Source organism: Biomphalaria glabrata, chromosome 12 (genome assembly GCF_947242115.1).
Source record: "Biomphalaria glabrata chromosome 12, xgBioGlab47.1, whole genome shotgun sequence".
NCBI classification, from domain to species: Eukaryota; Metazoa; Mollusca; class Gastropoda; family Planorbidae; genus Biomphalaria; species Biomphalaria glabrata.
Window position 1 is genome coordinate 8,587,335 of NC_074722.1, and position 14,585 is coordinate 8,601,919.

General features: G+C 38.6%; 1 protein-coding gene across 3 annotated transcripts in view; it reads right to left on the bottom strand.

Moving 5' to 3' along the window:
* Window positions 1–14,381, bottom strand: part of LOC106053586 (uncharacterized) — a 33,396-nt gene extending 19,015 nt beyond the window's left edge. Inside the window, exons 1-4 of one of the 3 annotated variants that reach the window (XM_056005804.1) lie at window positions 14,187–14,381; window positions 2,880–3,114; window positions 1,869–2,042; window positions 62–782 (exon numbers count right to left, since the gene is read on the bottom strand). In XM_056005804.1, coding sequence (XP_055861779.1) covers window positions 62–782; window positions 1,869–1,997 — 850 coding nt within the window. In that variant the 5' untranslated portion in view covers window positions 1,998–2,042; window positions 2,880–3,114; window positions 14,187–14,381. Of the gene's footprint in view, window positions 1–61; window positions 783–1,868; window positions 2,043–2,879; window positions 3,115–14,167 lie in introns of all 3 variants that reach the window. The other 2 variants (XM_056005803.1, XM_056005805.1) reach the window with 2 other exon arrangements.
* Between the last annotated feature and the right edge of the window lie 204 nt (window positions 14,382–14,585).

The window sequence follows — 14,585 nt, forward strand, 5'->3', positions numbered from 1 at the left end:
TCAATAGATCATTAGTTTCGTCCATTGAATTAAAAGCTAGTCGTTGATTTTTAGATCTAACCTTTACAAAAAGGATTACATCCCGTTGAGTTGATCCTAGAAATACATTCCAATTCATATTTCGTCAACCAATCGTAAACCTCGATAAGCCGACTCTGAAAAATCTGTGTTAAAAATGTCAAGTCCCTCCGGAGGAAGTGTTCAAGTACTTTGGGCATGTAGACATTTTTTGAAACATACTGAGTGGCCAGTTGAACTATAGCACCTGGAAGACAGAGATATCTTTGACATATGTAGACATACGGGATGACATCCACTCCTGGAACGTATTGTTTTAATAGATGTAAGATATCCACTGGATCAATCAACATTCCAACATTAACTAGAGAAGTCCTGTATCCACTTAGAGAGAATCTCTTATACGTACTGAAGACCAGGTGAAAGTTGAGATCAGTGCACTGAAGCGTGGTCACTATCTCCCCAAGGAAGGACAAGAAGGAATGACTACTTCCATTAGCATGAAAACTCTCACACTTGTGGAAGACTAGAATGTGTCTGGAACGAGGAAAAGTGTCTACGGTTTTCTTGATGTGCTGTAAGATGTAGTTCATGTCATAGAAGTTTTTCAAATCCTCTGTCGCAGTCTGGAACTTGTCTGGGCACAGAACTGTAGAGATTTGTGCAAACAAATCCTGCAGGGTGTAGATATTCTTACACTGAATTCTGTAGCAGAGTGTCCTTTTACCATAAGTGAAATCAAAAGATGCTATCTCTTGTACAACCTAAGATATAATTTAAAAAAAAAAATGTAATTTAAAAGCCTAATATTTCTTAGATATGTGAAAAAATTTTATGCAGAAAATAAATGTATAAGAAATAAAACTCCTAGGCCCTATATTCTTAATAAATTGTTTCAAATATTTACTCTGATCTAGACTTAGTCTCTTTAATAATTATTGTCATGTATCGCCAGTGACTTCGTAGATTTCACCAAGAAATAAAAGCGTCTAAAATTCATTCTCGATGTATAAAACATATTTAAGTCTTTTGTTCATTTCCGAAGGTTAAGGAAAAAAGCAACAACCGACCTGGCCATACATTCCTACCCAATAGGAAAACATGTGAACGGATGATCAGAAATTTCCTCACCTAAAATTGTCATTGTTTTATTTTTGTTATATTATTTAAAAAAAAAATAGTAAAAACTTCCAAATCGTGGCCACGTCAATTAGTGGCCTATCAAGAGGAGGCCGTAACGGTGTGTCACCTTCACCTATCCCTTAGTCTGTTGGACCGTTAGGACACCACACAAGATTTGTCAACCGTCTTTCTCCATTTTGCCCTGGATAGAAACCCTTTCAATTGCAGACCCGTCGATTCTTTTATGGTGTCTTTTATGGTGTCTGGGTAGTGGACGCCTAAATGAGTATCAAAACAGAACATAAACTATCACACATGTGTGTCGCTATGTTTTGTCTGCCTGATAAGTTAGTTTTTTAAATGTTTGCTGGTGATTTTCATTATTCATATTCAAATTACGTACAATATTGGAGTATTAAAATGGGGCATTGCTGTAAGGGCGTTGCGATCGATTATCATCCTTAATCTTAATCTGTCTCTATCAAACCTCCTAAGTCCATTGCTTCGAAAACGAAGAAACCACCTAAGTTCATTGCTTTCTCAAAAATTTCGCTCTTTCAAAACTAAATTCCAGGCGAAACCATGAGTATTAGTATCATTATACATATAGTTAAAAACAGTCTCATTCGAAATATTTTTCAATGTGGGCATAGAATCAATTTTTTAATGAACAAAAAAAAAAATTAACAATATTATTAAAGAGTGTAAGAAGTAGACCTAATACCCACCTGGTCTATGAGAGAAGACTTCCCCACCATAGGTGCTCCAAACACTTCTACAATATTTCCTGTAGACCCAGTTATAGATGTGAATATGGCATCTCTTTCCTTGGTCCTGAAGGAATTCTGGATATTCATTTTTTTGTTTGACTTGTATTATACCTAATTGCTCTTTAAAGGGGGCTAAAAATTAAAAAAAATATCATTGTAACATCTAAAATTTCAAAAGACATGCATTGGAGGACCAATCATGACAGACGGCACGAAGCGCCATTATATCTTGAAAGTTCTGTTAGGGTTCCTTGGGAATCCATTTAGAAACTGTAGTGCAAGTCATACAAACTAACAGTCAATAAAAGCTGAGTAATCAGTGCTGAAAATTATTTCAGTATCGTGGTGGCCACATTGGACCTAATTTACATACAATTTTGATTTATTTTTTTCTAAACAAAACTAATTTTAAGGTCTCTTGAATGCAATTATGTAGAAAAAAAAAAAGATGAACGAGCTAGAGTCAAACTCGGGGGCGGTAGCCTCCTCAAGCCTTCTCACTAACCACTGTACTAGAGATGGGCTTATGAAAATAGAAGGTTTATAGTCATCTAGTGTTAGTTTCAAACTTTAAAGCAAAGTATAAAGGGCTAAATTCAACTTATACAACCACACCAGTCAATTACAATTTATTTCCCTTGTTCGAGATGGTTAACAAAACAATTAATTACAAGTAGTTAGTTTTTTTTATTCAGTCTTGTGTTGTCAGGTAAAAGAAATAGTTGTGCAAAATTTCTGCTTGATCCGAGATTGGGTGTGGGAGAAATAACGTGAACAATCTTTTTTCCAGACAGACAGTGAGTTAATATAACATTTGTAAAAAAAACAACAACATTCTTTTAAAAAATGTTTTTAGGAAGGGGTGATATGGGTGGGGACAAGAGGCGACACCAACCCTAACAAAGATCTTCAAAGATTATTTAATGCACAATTACATTTAAAAAAAAAAGAAACCAGTTTTACAGAGACCTCAAATGAAGTAATTTTGTACAAAGAAAAAAAACAACAACTATATTTTATTAGCGTTCCAACGAAATAGTTCAGTCGTTTTCTAGCGTTGTTCTTCACTTGCTACGTTCTTAGAAATTCTTTCACGGAGCATGGTTTTAGCGGCAGCTTGAAGTCTCAACTTTTATTGTTAGTGAACCAAGCCTCGATGATGATTGGATAAACTCTAGTCACGTGCTCTTCATTCTCCTAGAACCTGAATAACATAAGAGCCGGATATTATTAAACACATCCGTGTAATTTTTTAATAGATTCTACATCAGTGATAATCAAACTGAACACCATGGCCCATATCCTGTCTTTGGCGTGTCTGACCCTTACAAACCATCCCAACATTTCAAAATGTAGCCTCCAATGTTCAGCTCATTGTTATCGACAGGGCTTTTTTTTTTTTGTGTGACGGTACGCACCGGTACGGCGTACCTGCACCTTTTTGAAAAAAAAAAAGACTTTTTTTTGTATTTTAACGCATAATATTTAATTTTTAATAGTTAAAAGTTAGGCAATCAACTATTGAGTACCGGCACCTAATCACTTAGTACCGGCATTTTTTTTTTCACAAGCACCGGTTATCAACAATTGCTTAAAGGGAATCAGTTTCTGACAAGTGGTTCTCAATCCGAATAAAGTTGGTCATTCCTGCTCAAAATGATCATCGTTGATTTACGTATCTATATATATATAATTCTCTTCTTCCCTCAACAGTTTAAACGAGTAGTAAGGAGTAAAGGAAAGATCACTCTACGGATGGTTCCCGGTCACTTCATCCCCGGTCACTTCATCCCCGGTCACTTCATCCCCGGTCATTTCATCCCCGATCACTTCATCCCCGGTCACTTCATCCCCGGTCACTTCATCCCCTGGTCATTTAATCCCCGGTCACTTCATCCCCGGTCACTTCATCCCCGGTCACTTCATCCCCTGGTCATTTCATCCCCTGGTCACTTCATCCCCCGGTCACTTCATCCCCTGGTCATTTCATCCCCAATTAAATATTTTATATATAAATATGATTATGTAGAATGCTTTCTTTTTGACATTTTATGACATATTATAATGCGTTTATGGTGTTTCCTCATCCACTTTGTATTCTTAATGAGAAATCTAATATTATATGGTAAATCTGGATGTGTACTTATCTATAGCGTAATAATCAAAGGCCAAGGTGTGGTTTAAGTAGTGGGAATCTTTTGAGAGATAGAGAGATAGAAGTGCGATTACAATAATTATGATCATGCCGCTGATAACTTATCAATAAAGGCCAAGGTGTGGTGCAAGTAGAGGGAATCTTTTGAGAGATAGAAGTGCGATTAGAATAATTATGACCGTGCCGCTGATAACTTATCATCAAAGGCCAAGTTGTGGTGAAAGTACGATGATGTTTCACTTTATTTTATTTTTCTATCGCTCTTTCTTGAAAATGGGCGAGTCATTTTTAGCCTTGAAATAAAGTTTTATTTTTTTCTAATAAAGGCGGACTTCCTTTTAAACATGAAAGTCACAAATTGTGTTATAGGACTTTATTTCTATCGATATTTCATTTCTACATGTATATGTAAGTATGTATTTTGATTATTGATATTCCATTTAGCTATCGAAACTGGTGGGCCTATAGTTATGTGAACATAAATACCCGTTGTCAGGACTGAGTTCTGGTCAGCCTGGGTCTCCTGTTTACTGTAGAGGAGAAGGGGGGCAATTCAGGTGGTTGATTTCAAAACTGTTATTGTTTTGGGTTGTTTTTGTTTGGTGAGATGTTTTGTTGAACAATATAACTCATGATAAAGCAGTGTGTGTTTTTGTTCCTAGTCCAGGACAGTTGGACTTTTTTGGATATATATAGTCTAAGTGTAGACTCTAACTATTTTTCTGTATTATAGTGAAAATAATGTAATTAAACATGTTATATGTCGGTAAAGTGGCATTCTGAATCTTATTTTGTCATTGTACGTGTCATTATGGTATTATCCAGGACTTGGGTACATTTAGCATGACACATACAGATATTAGTGGAAGTAGGCCTTGACATTTTGGGGGCCCGTCCAAAACAACTACATGTGATGGCTGCATCAATCTCCAGTGAAGTATATGCTGTATCCAGACAGCATCTATCTCTCAGTACTGCAACCTGAAGTATCTACTGCACCCAGGCAACGCATATCGCTGAGTACAGTAACCTGAAGTATCTGCTGCACCCAGACAACGCATATCTCTGAGTACAGTAACCTGAAGTATATGTTGCACCCAGACAGCGCATATCTCCAAGTGTGTACTAATGAAAGAGTTCAAGTCCATAAGGAGCGGAAACTCGTCGTCTGTATTTTAGGCTGTTACTATCTAATAATAATGATTTAACATGCCGAATGTGTTCACTATTAGCAAGTAATAGTAGCACCCCCTCGTACGTCTAAACATAAGTGTATATGCATGGCCAATTTCGTTCCTCATAATTGGATTACCAATACGCTCATTCCTTGGATTATACTGAAGAAGCTGCTGCTGGATCTCATACTTATATTAATTTAACTTTTGTGGTACATTCTATTTGGATTATACTGAAGAAGCTACTGCTGGATATAATACTTATATGAATTTAACTTTTGTGATACATTCCAAGTACCGGTACCGCGCGTAGGTATAAAGCCATGTTGGGATTACCTGTTGGATTATCTACGTATATGAATTTAACTTTTGTGGTACATTCTATTAGGATTATACTGAAGAAGCTACTGCTGGATATAATACTTATATGAATTTAACTTATGTGATACATTCCAAGTACCGGTACCGCGCGTAGGTATAAAGCCATGTTGGGATTACCTGTTGGATTATCTACCTGAAATAGACTAAGAGAAATCACATTATTGGATAACCTTGGACTATTGTCTTTAACCTGTTGGAGTACCAGTTGAACAACATAAGTATGAGCAGAGGTATTAGTATTATTTTAATTTTGCTTTAATTGTTTTTGTATGTATATCATTTTGTGAGGTAATATTGTAATAAAGGACACTGCTGTAGGAAAATGTCAGAGTTTATACCTCGTCCATTTGAGGAGATAGTAGCCCAGGCTCAGATGTTGGGGTTTAAGGGCAAAACGTTAAAGAAATTTATAGAGGCCCAACAGAAAATTGACTTAGATAGACTGACAAGGGAAGCGGAGGAGAGAAGACATATAAGAGAGATGGAGGACAAACAACTAGCAAGACAACATGAAATGGATAAGAAAGACATGACAGTTAACGACAACCCCCAACAGAGTAAACAGTTAGACAAAAACCTAAAATGCATGACAGACAACGAGGACTTGTTATTCTACTTAGAACTGTTTGAAACGACTGCTACTGCTAACGACATACCCAAGACAACGCTTTAACGGGACTTTGAAGTGCATGCTGAGAAAGACGGCCGAAGCAGAACCTAAGAATTGGGATAGAGTTATAAATGCACTTCTGTTTGCGTACAGAGAGGTACCAAATGAGTCTACTAACATTTCCCCTTATGAAATGTTGTATGGAAGGAAAGTCAGGGGGCCTATGTCAATTCTAAAGGATCTTTTTACTAATCAACAGGTAGAACCAGAAATAAAGAATGTGTTTGACTATTTATTAGACCTAAAAAGTAGGCTGGCTGTGGCTTGTCAAATAGCTCAGAATAATAGCTCAAAACGTAAGGAAAATTATAAAAGGTATTATGATAGAAATAGCAAAGAAAAAGATATTCAAACAGGTGATTCTGTCCTTTTACTGAAACCACAGAGACAGAATAAGTTAGCCTTGCACTGGGAGGGGCCTTATAAAGTAGAAAAAAGAATTAACAAGTTTAATGTAAAAATAAAGAAAGGCAATCGAGTAAAAATTCTTCATGTTAACAGATTAGTAAAATATCACGAAAAAAACAACACGGAATGTACGGGTAAGGAAAATAGTGATCTACAACTCTCGGGAAGTGCGTCTCATGTATTGTATGGGGGTCAAGGAGAAGAATTATTACATGCGTGCATAGCGTCCCTTGTAACCGACCAGGAAGATGATAACCAAGAGGATGAAGTTACTGAGTTACCTACTCTTGAGAGTACAAATTCCAGGGAACATATTAGTATCAATACTGAATTAACCGAATCCCAAAGAGAACAGATTCAGACGCTAGTTGAGAAGTATAAAGATATAATTACTGATATACCGGGTAAAGCGAAGGTTAAATCATTCAACATTGAGCTCACAACAGAAAAGCCTATTACACTGAGGCCATACGCAGTTCCTATTCATATGAGAGATGTCTTAGACAAGGAGATAGAGAACATGATTGAAATGGACATTATTGAAGAGTCTCAATCGCCCTATGCCTTTCCTGTCGTTTTGGTTAAGAAAAAAGATTCAACAGTACGTACTTGCATAGATTTTCGGAAATTAAACGCGGTTACCAAATTTGACGCGGAGGCTATTCCAGACCAAGAAGATCTTTTCTTACAACTTAATAGTGCCAAATTTTTTACAAAGATAGATCTAACAAAAGGCTTCTGGCAAATACCAATAGAAGAGAATAGTAGGAAGTACACTGCATTCAGGGTACCAAGTGGTCACTTTCAATTTAAATATCTACCGTTTGGTCTGCTTAATTCTCCTAGTTTTTTTAATCGGACTGTTAGGACCATTCTTAAAGGACTGGAAAATGTTGTGTTTTATTTTGATGACATTTGTGTATTCGGGCATGACTGGTCATCACACTTAATAGCACTAGAGAAAGTGTTGTCCAGGCTAAAAGAATATGGGTTTACTATCAAGCCAAGCAAACTCGAAATCGCGTATCCTAAAATAACTTTCTTGGGTAATATTGTAGGTGAAGGAAACATATACCCAGAACCCAATAACAGAGACAAGGTATTAAATATAAAAGCACCAAAAACGAAAAAAGAGGTTCGATGTTTGCTAGGTATTGCTAATTTTTATAGCAGATTTATTCCAGCGTTCGCGGAAATAGTATTTCCAATTACTGGATTGTTAAAAAAAGGGACACCGACGAGGGTCAATTGGACTCCAGAATGTGACCGGGCATTAAGAAAAATTCAAATGTGCATGACACGAGATCCTATACTGAAATTACCAGACGTTAATAGACCATTTATTGTGCAAACAGACGCGTCGGACATAGCCATATCATGTTGCCTTTTGCAGGAAGTAAAAGGAATATTCCATCCTGTTAAGTTCTTGAGCAGAAAACTGTTGCCCAGAGAACAACGGTATTCTGTAATAGAGAGAGAATGCCTTGCCATTGTTTGGGGGGTGCAACGCTTGTCCAGATATTTATATGGCGCTAAATTCACAATTCAGTGTGACCATAGACCACTGGCCTTTTTGAAGAGCGCAACATATGGGAATAATAGAATTTGTCGTTGGGCTCTATTATTACAATCATTTAACTTTAATGTAGAACATCTAAAGGGCAAACTAAATGTAATTGCTGACTTTCTATCTAGACTAACAGAATAGACCAACATGACATTGATTACAGATAACTGACATTTAATAGTTATTCATTTCAAAGTTATTTGTTTGCTAGGATTGGGGATATGTAATTAACCGCCTTTTACAAAAGGTAGAATATATGTTTGCACACTATTTTTTGTTTACATGTTGATATATATATATAATTATAATTGCTTAGTATGTTGTATATAACATTTACATTTCGGAAAATATGCTTGTTCACTGACTATTTTTTTTTGTTTACATGTTGATATATATGTATATATATATTTATACATATAATTATTATTGCCTAGCAGGTTGTGTATAGTATTGACATTTCATGTGGATACATCGTTTTTTTTTTGTTTTTTTTTTACAAACTGTAGGCTATGTTTTAGTACCAAGATTACTTTTGTTTGCATGTTGATATATTTACGTTTGGAAAATCTCTTTATTGGAAGTTTGTCTGTTTTAAATGAACCCAGAAACAGACAAAAATTAAAGGGGGGAGAAATGTCAGGACTGAGTTCTGGTCAGCCTGGGTCTCCTGTTTACTGTAGAGGAGAAGGGGGGCAATTCAGGTGGTTGATTTCAAAACTGTTATTGTTTTGGGTTGTTTTTGTTTGGTGAGATGTTTTGTTGAACAATGTAACTCATGATAAAGCAGTGTGTGTTTTTGTTCCTAGTCCAGGACAGTTGGACTTTTTTGGATATATATAGTCTAAGTGTAGACTCTAACTATTTTTCTGTATTATAGTGAAAATAATGTAATTAAACATGTTATATGTCGGTAAAGTGGCATTCTGAATCTTATTTTGTCATTGTACGTGTCATTATGGTATTATCCAGGACTTGGGTACATTTAGCATGACACATACAGATATTAGTGGAAGTAGGCCTTGACACCCGTCATGATGAGATTCCTATATCCTTAAAATTAATCTTACTGATGTAGATCAACACAAAAACACTTTTTTTTACATTACCTCTTTATTTTTACATGCTAAATTTTTATAGTTTTTAATGGCATTAATTTTAATTTTATTCTAATCTAAAGTGTTACTATTTTTTCTCATTTAAATAAAAAAGGAATACATTAAATATTGCTCATTTAATACTTTTTTGTTAGATAAAATGATCAGGTGATGAAAATATCAGGGGATGAAATGACCGGGGGATGAACTGACCAGGGGATGAAATAACCGGGGGATGAAGTGACCGGGGGATGAAGTGACCAGGGGATGAAATGACCAGGGGATGAAATGACCGGGGATGAAGTGACCGAGGATGAAGTGACCGGGGATGAAATGACCGGGGATGAAGTGACCGGGGATGAAGTGACCGGGGATGAAGTGACCGGTCACTCTACGGATAGTCCACGAGAAAACAAGAGGGGGGGGGGGAGAACACGTAGTCACAAAATAGCAGGGCAGGACCGTTGCAATATCACTTTTTTTTTTTATTTCTACCTCACGTTAAAAAAAAAAAGGGGGGGGGTGGAGTAATCTACGCTGTAGGAACTATCGAGGCGACAGAGCATGCTCAAGAGTGTGGACACAATGGAAAGATCACTCTTTTATTTTTGCAACTCGGACGGAGGGAGTTATCATAGTTAATTTACTTAGACTTAGACTTAGGTCCTCCCGCGCCGTTCGGCGCATTGGGCGGCAAGCTGTCTCCATAATGATCTGTCACTGGCAATGTCTGAAGCCTCCTCCCTCCTGGTGTCCACTGTTCTGAGGTCCTCCATGAAGGTGTGTCGCCAGGTAATACGAGGACGTTCCTGTTTGCGCTTTCCTCGTTTTGGCTTCCATGTTATCGCAAACCTCATGCGACGCTCAGTCACAACCTCACTAAGTGTTCTACTCCCAGTTCGGCATAGGATTTCCTTGTTTGAGATCCGGTCTGTGTAACTGACTCCCAAAATCCGTCTCAGCCATCTCTGTTGAGCCACATTTAGTCTTTTCTCAATTTTGACAGATGACTTCCACGTCTCACATGCATATGTAGCAGTTGGAATGACGATTGTGTTGAGAAGGTGTATTTTTGTCTCGAGTCCAATGGCTTGGCTAGTCCAAATAGGCTGCAGCCTTTGGAAAATGCTCCCTGCCTTTCCTATTCGGCACGCTACATCATGGTAAGCATCTCCATCATTTGTTATGATGCTGCCAAGGTACGTGAACTTGTCCAGCTCTTCAAGCTTTGACTCGCCAAGTCTGACGGGGACACCCTTTGCCTTATATCCCACTCGCATAATTTTAGTCTTATCCAAGTTTATGCGGAGGCCAATTTTGGGTGCCTCTCTGTCATTTCTTGAATGCATTTATTTGTAGCCCCGAGTAGTGCAACATCATCAGCAAAGTCCAAGTCCGTCAATCGGAGTTGTTCATGCCATGGAATACCAAAGGCAGTCTGGTTCATTGCTCTCCTCATTATGTAGTCGATGGCTAGGAGGAAAAGGAAGGGAGATAAGATGCACCCCTGTCTCACACCTGTCTCGATTGTAAAAAAAACTCTGTTGTTCCCTCTTCTGTTTTAATGCAGCAACTAGACTGACTGTAAAGGTGTCGTAGGATCTGGACGAATTTTTCTGGGATACCGTATTCTCTAACTATTTTCCATAGTGATTCTCGGTGGACACTATCAAACGCTTTTTTGAAGTCCACGAAACTGATCGTTAGCCGTTGTTGGTACTCAAGACTTTGTTCTATGATATTTCGTAAAACGAAAATCTGCTCTGTACATGATCTGCCTCTTCGGAAACCTGCTTGTTCTTCTCTGAGCCTTTCATCTACAGACTGTTGAAGCCGTCTCAACAAAACAGTGCTGAAAACTTTGCCTGGGACAGAAAGGAGAGTAATGCCCCTCAAGTTGTTGCAGTCTGCCAAGTTGCCCTTTTTTGGAAGCTTTACAATCACTCCCTTTTGCCAGTCCTCTGGGACCTTTGAAGTTCGCCAACAGAGATTTAAGAGATCAGTCATTCTGTTAACAATACACTGTCCCCCATATTTTAGCATTTCTGCTGATATCATGTCTAGTCCTGGTGCTTTGTTATTCTTTAACACTGCAATGGCCATGGTAACCTCTCAGCAGTTATTGGGTCTGTCTTGACCTTGAGATCATTGTCTGGAGAGGGATCCTTGAATATGTAAGTTTGGTCTGGCGACAGTTGGTTAAGGGTCTCTTTAAAGTGCTCTACCCATCTTGCATCCTGTTCTTCTTTCGTTAACAAAGTTTTGCCTTGCTTGTCTTTTATTGGTGCCCCATGTCCACTCTTTGCTCCAGTGAGATCTCGGACAATACGATGGAGGGTTTTTGTGTCATTTCTGCTTGCAGCCGCTTGTGCCTCTTGTCCCTTCTGCTCAATCCAGTCCCGTTTATCTTGCCGACAGCTTCTCTTTACTTTCAGATCTGCTTCCCTATAGGCTTCTTCCGCTAGGCTGCGATCCTGTGTTTCATTTTTCTGATCTCGTCTATGTTTGGCCTCTTTCCTCTCATCTATCAATTTCCATGTTCTGTCTTGTATCCACCGTTCCTTGTATGAACCTCTCCTCCTTCCAATAACTTCTTCCGCGCACCAAATAGTGGTATCTTTGAAGTTGGCCCACTCTTCTTCAAGGGTCAATATATCTGCAAGAGCCTCAAAGCGGTTCGTTAGTTTCAATTGGAACTGTGCTGCAGTATTGCCGTCTTTAAGCTTCTCTACATTAAATGGGCGGGGTCGTGTGGCTCGTTTTGGTTGGCGTTTCAATCGGAGCTTACATTTGCCACTGACAAGGTAGTGGTCTGAGCCGATATCAGCTCCTCTGCGGGTCCGCACGTCTAACAGAGATGACCTCCATCGTTTGGAGATGCAAATGTAATCTATCTCGTTGAAGGTTTCTCCATTTGGTGATCGCCATGTTTTTTTGTGTATTTGTTTGTGCTTAAAATATGTGTTTCCAATTGAAAGGCTGTTGGATGCGCAGAGAGAAATCAAGCGCTCGCCATTATCACTGATGTTTTCTGCAGAGCCATATGGTCCCATTACATATTCAAAGCCAGTTCGGTTGGGATTGATTTTGGCGTTAAAGTCTCCCATCAGTAGAATTAGGTCGTGAGTAGGTGTTTCATCAAGAGTGGTTTGTAGTTGATTATAGAAATTATCTTTGATGGTATCTTCTGCATCCTCTGTAGGGGCATAAGCTTGGATGGTAGTGACTTTAATTTGCTTTGTTTGGAGTCGAGCTGTAATGATGCGGTCACTGACCGGCTTCCAAGCAATTAGCGCTGAAGCTGCTATTTTAGACATGATGATTCCTATACCACCAATGTGCTCCTTGTCATGTCCTGAGTATATTATTGTCTTGCCATCATTGATTATTTGTCCACTTGATGTCCACCGCATCTCGCAGATCCCAAGGATGTCCAGCCGGTAAGAGTCAAACTTTCTTAAAAGTTGGGCCAGTTTACCGCATTGATTCAGGGTTCTTACATTCCACGTGCCTATAAGAGTCGGTTTCTTTGCGTTGAAAGGCTTGCCATGTATCGGGTATTGGACTTCCAGTTGGCTTTGATCCAACACCGTCATCAGGGTTTGGCCGCCCTCGCCGCATAGTTAATTTAAGAGCGAAAAAAAAAGACAATTTTCGTCTGTATATTTCAGGAGATTGGTATGAGTTTTCCAAAGATTTTAATAATTTCCGGATATTTCCAGGACTTTCTCGTATATTTTGCAATTTCAGGAGATTTCCAGGACCTCCTGTTAAATCAACAGGAGGCCGCGGGAAATCTGTTATAAGTTATAAAATGGTTTAATTTAATAATTTATACACCTAAATTTAGCGCGGGTCCTCTAAAAGTGCTGGTCCCACTGCGGTCGCATAGGTTGCATTGGCTTAAGGTTAGACCTGCTAAATAACGGCGTATGCTACGCCGCGGGTCGACTAGTCCTTTATAAATTGAAATTGTCTGGATGGTGTTGACCTACATAAAAAGCTTGCAATGTTATCATCCACTCTTCCACTTCTTTCTCGTTCTGTATCACCCTTACAAAGATATTAGATCTGCTTTATTATTACAGGGAGGCCCGGTGGTTGAGCGGTAAAGCGCTTGGCTTCCGAACCGAGGCCAGGGGTTCGAATCCTAGTGAAGACTGTGATTTTTTAGTTTCGGGATTCTCTGGCGCCTCTGAGTCCACCCCAGCTCTAATGGGTACCTGACATTAGTTGGGGAAAAGTAAAGGCGGTTGGTCGTTGTGCTGGCGACATGACACAGTAGGCTACAAACACATCATCCTAAGGGAAACTTTACTTTTTTTAAACTTTACTTTTTTTAAACTTTACTTTTTTTTTAAACCTTACTTTAACAGACAAAGAATCAAATAGACTAATGCCTTTTTACACATAAATGGCAGGCGTTATAGAAATTCCATATCTCTGTGGCTATAAGGCTATGAGGGCGTTGCATGGCTAACACAATGGCCAACTAAGTGACTTAGCTCAAAAGAAGTCAGGTATTCGTCAGAACTGCGTCCTATAATCTTGTTGATGAATCTGTACTACACAAGGTTTGAAACCGGGGACCTTCAGAGAAGCGTTATATCCTCGCGGCCAAGTCGCCCTGGCAACTTAGAGCGCTCAAAAATACACACAAGTAAATAATCAAAGTCAAACATACACACTAAAAAAAAAGCACTCACACACACATACGTATACACAAATACGCAAGCACATAGACACTCACAAACAACTAAAACTATCACACACGCGCATAAACACACTCACAAATATACACACTTACACATATTATAAGAGTTTACCTAATAGTCCTAGAACTTCAAGGCGCACACACACACACTTTCCTTGCTTGAGATTGTTAGCCTAAATAAATTGACATTTGGCCATAAAGACAAAAACATATGGAATATTTATATAGCCTCAAAACTCCACATCACCGCGCACACAAAAAACAACAACAAAAAAAAAACATGGTCACATGATCATCCCTTGCGCGCACTGTTCATGACGTTTTTTCGGATTTTCCCGAGAAAACGTAATGACTTTCTAATGACCTTGACTGTGATGACCAGCTTGTTGAAAGAGAAGAGCCGAACACACGCAGATACCAGGAAACAGAAACAGAGAGAGAGACAGAGAGAGACAGAGAGAGAGAGAGAGACAGAGAGAGAGAGAGAGAGAGTAGACAATGTTGGGTGAAG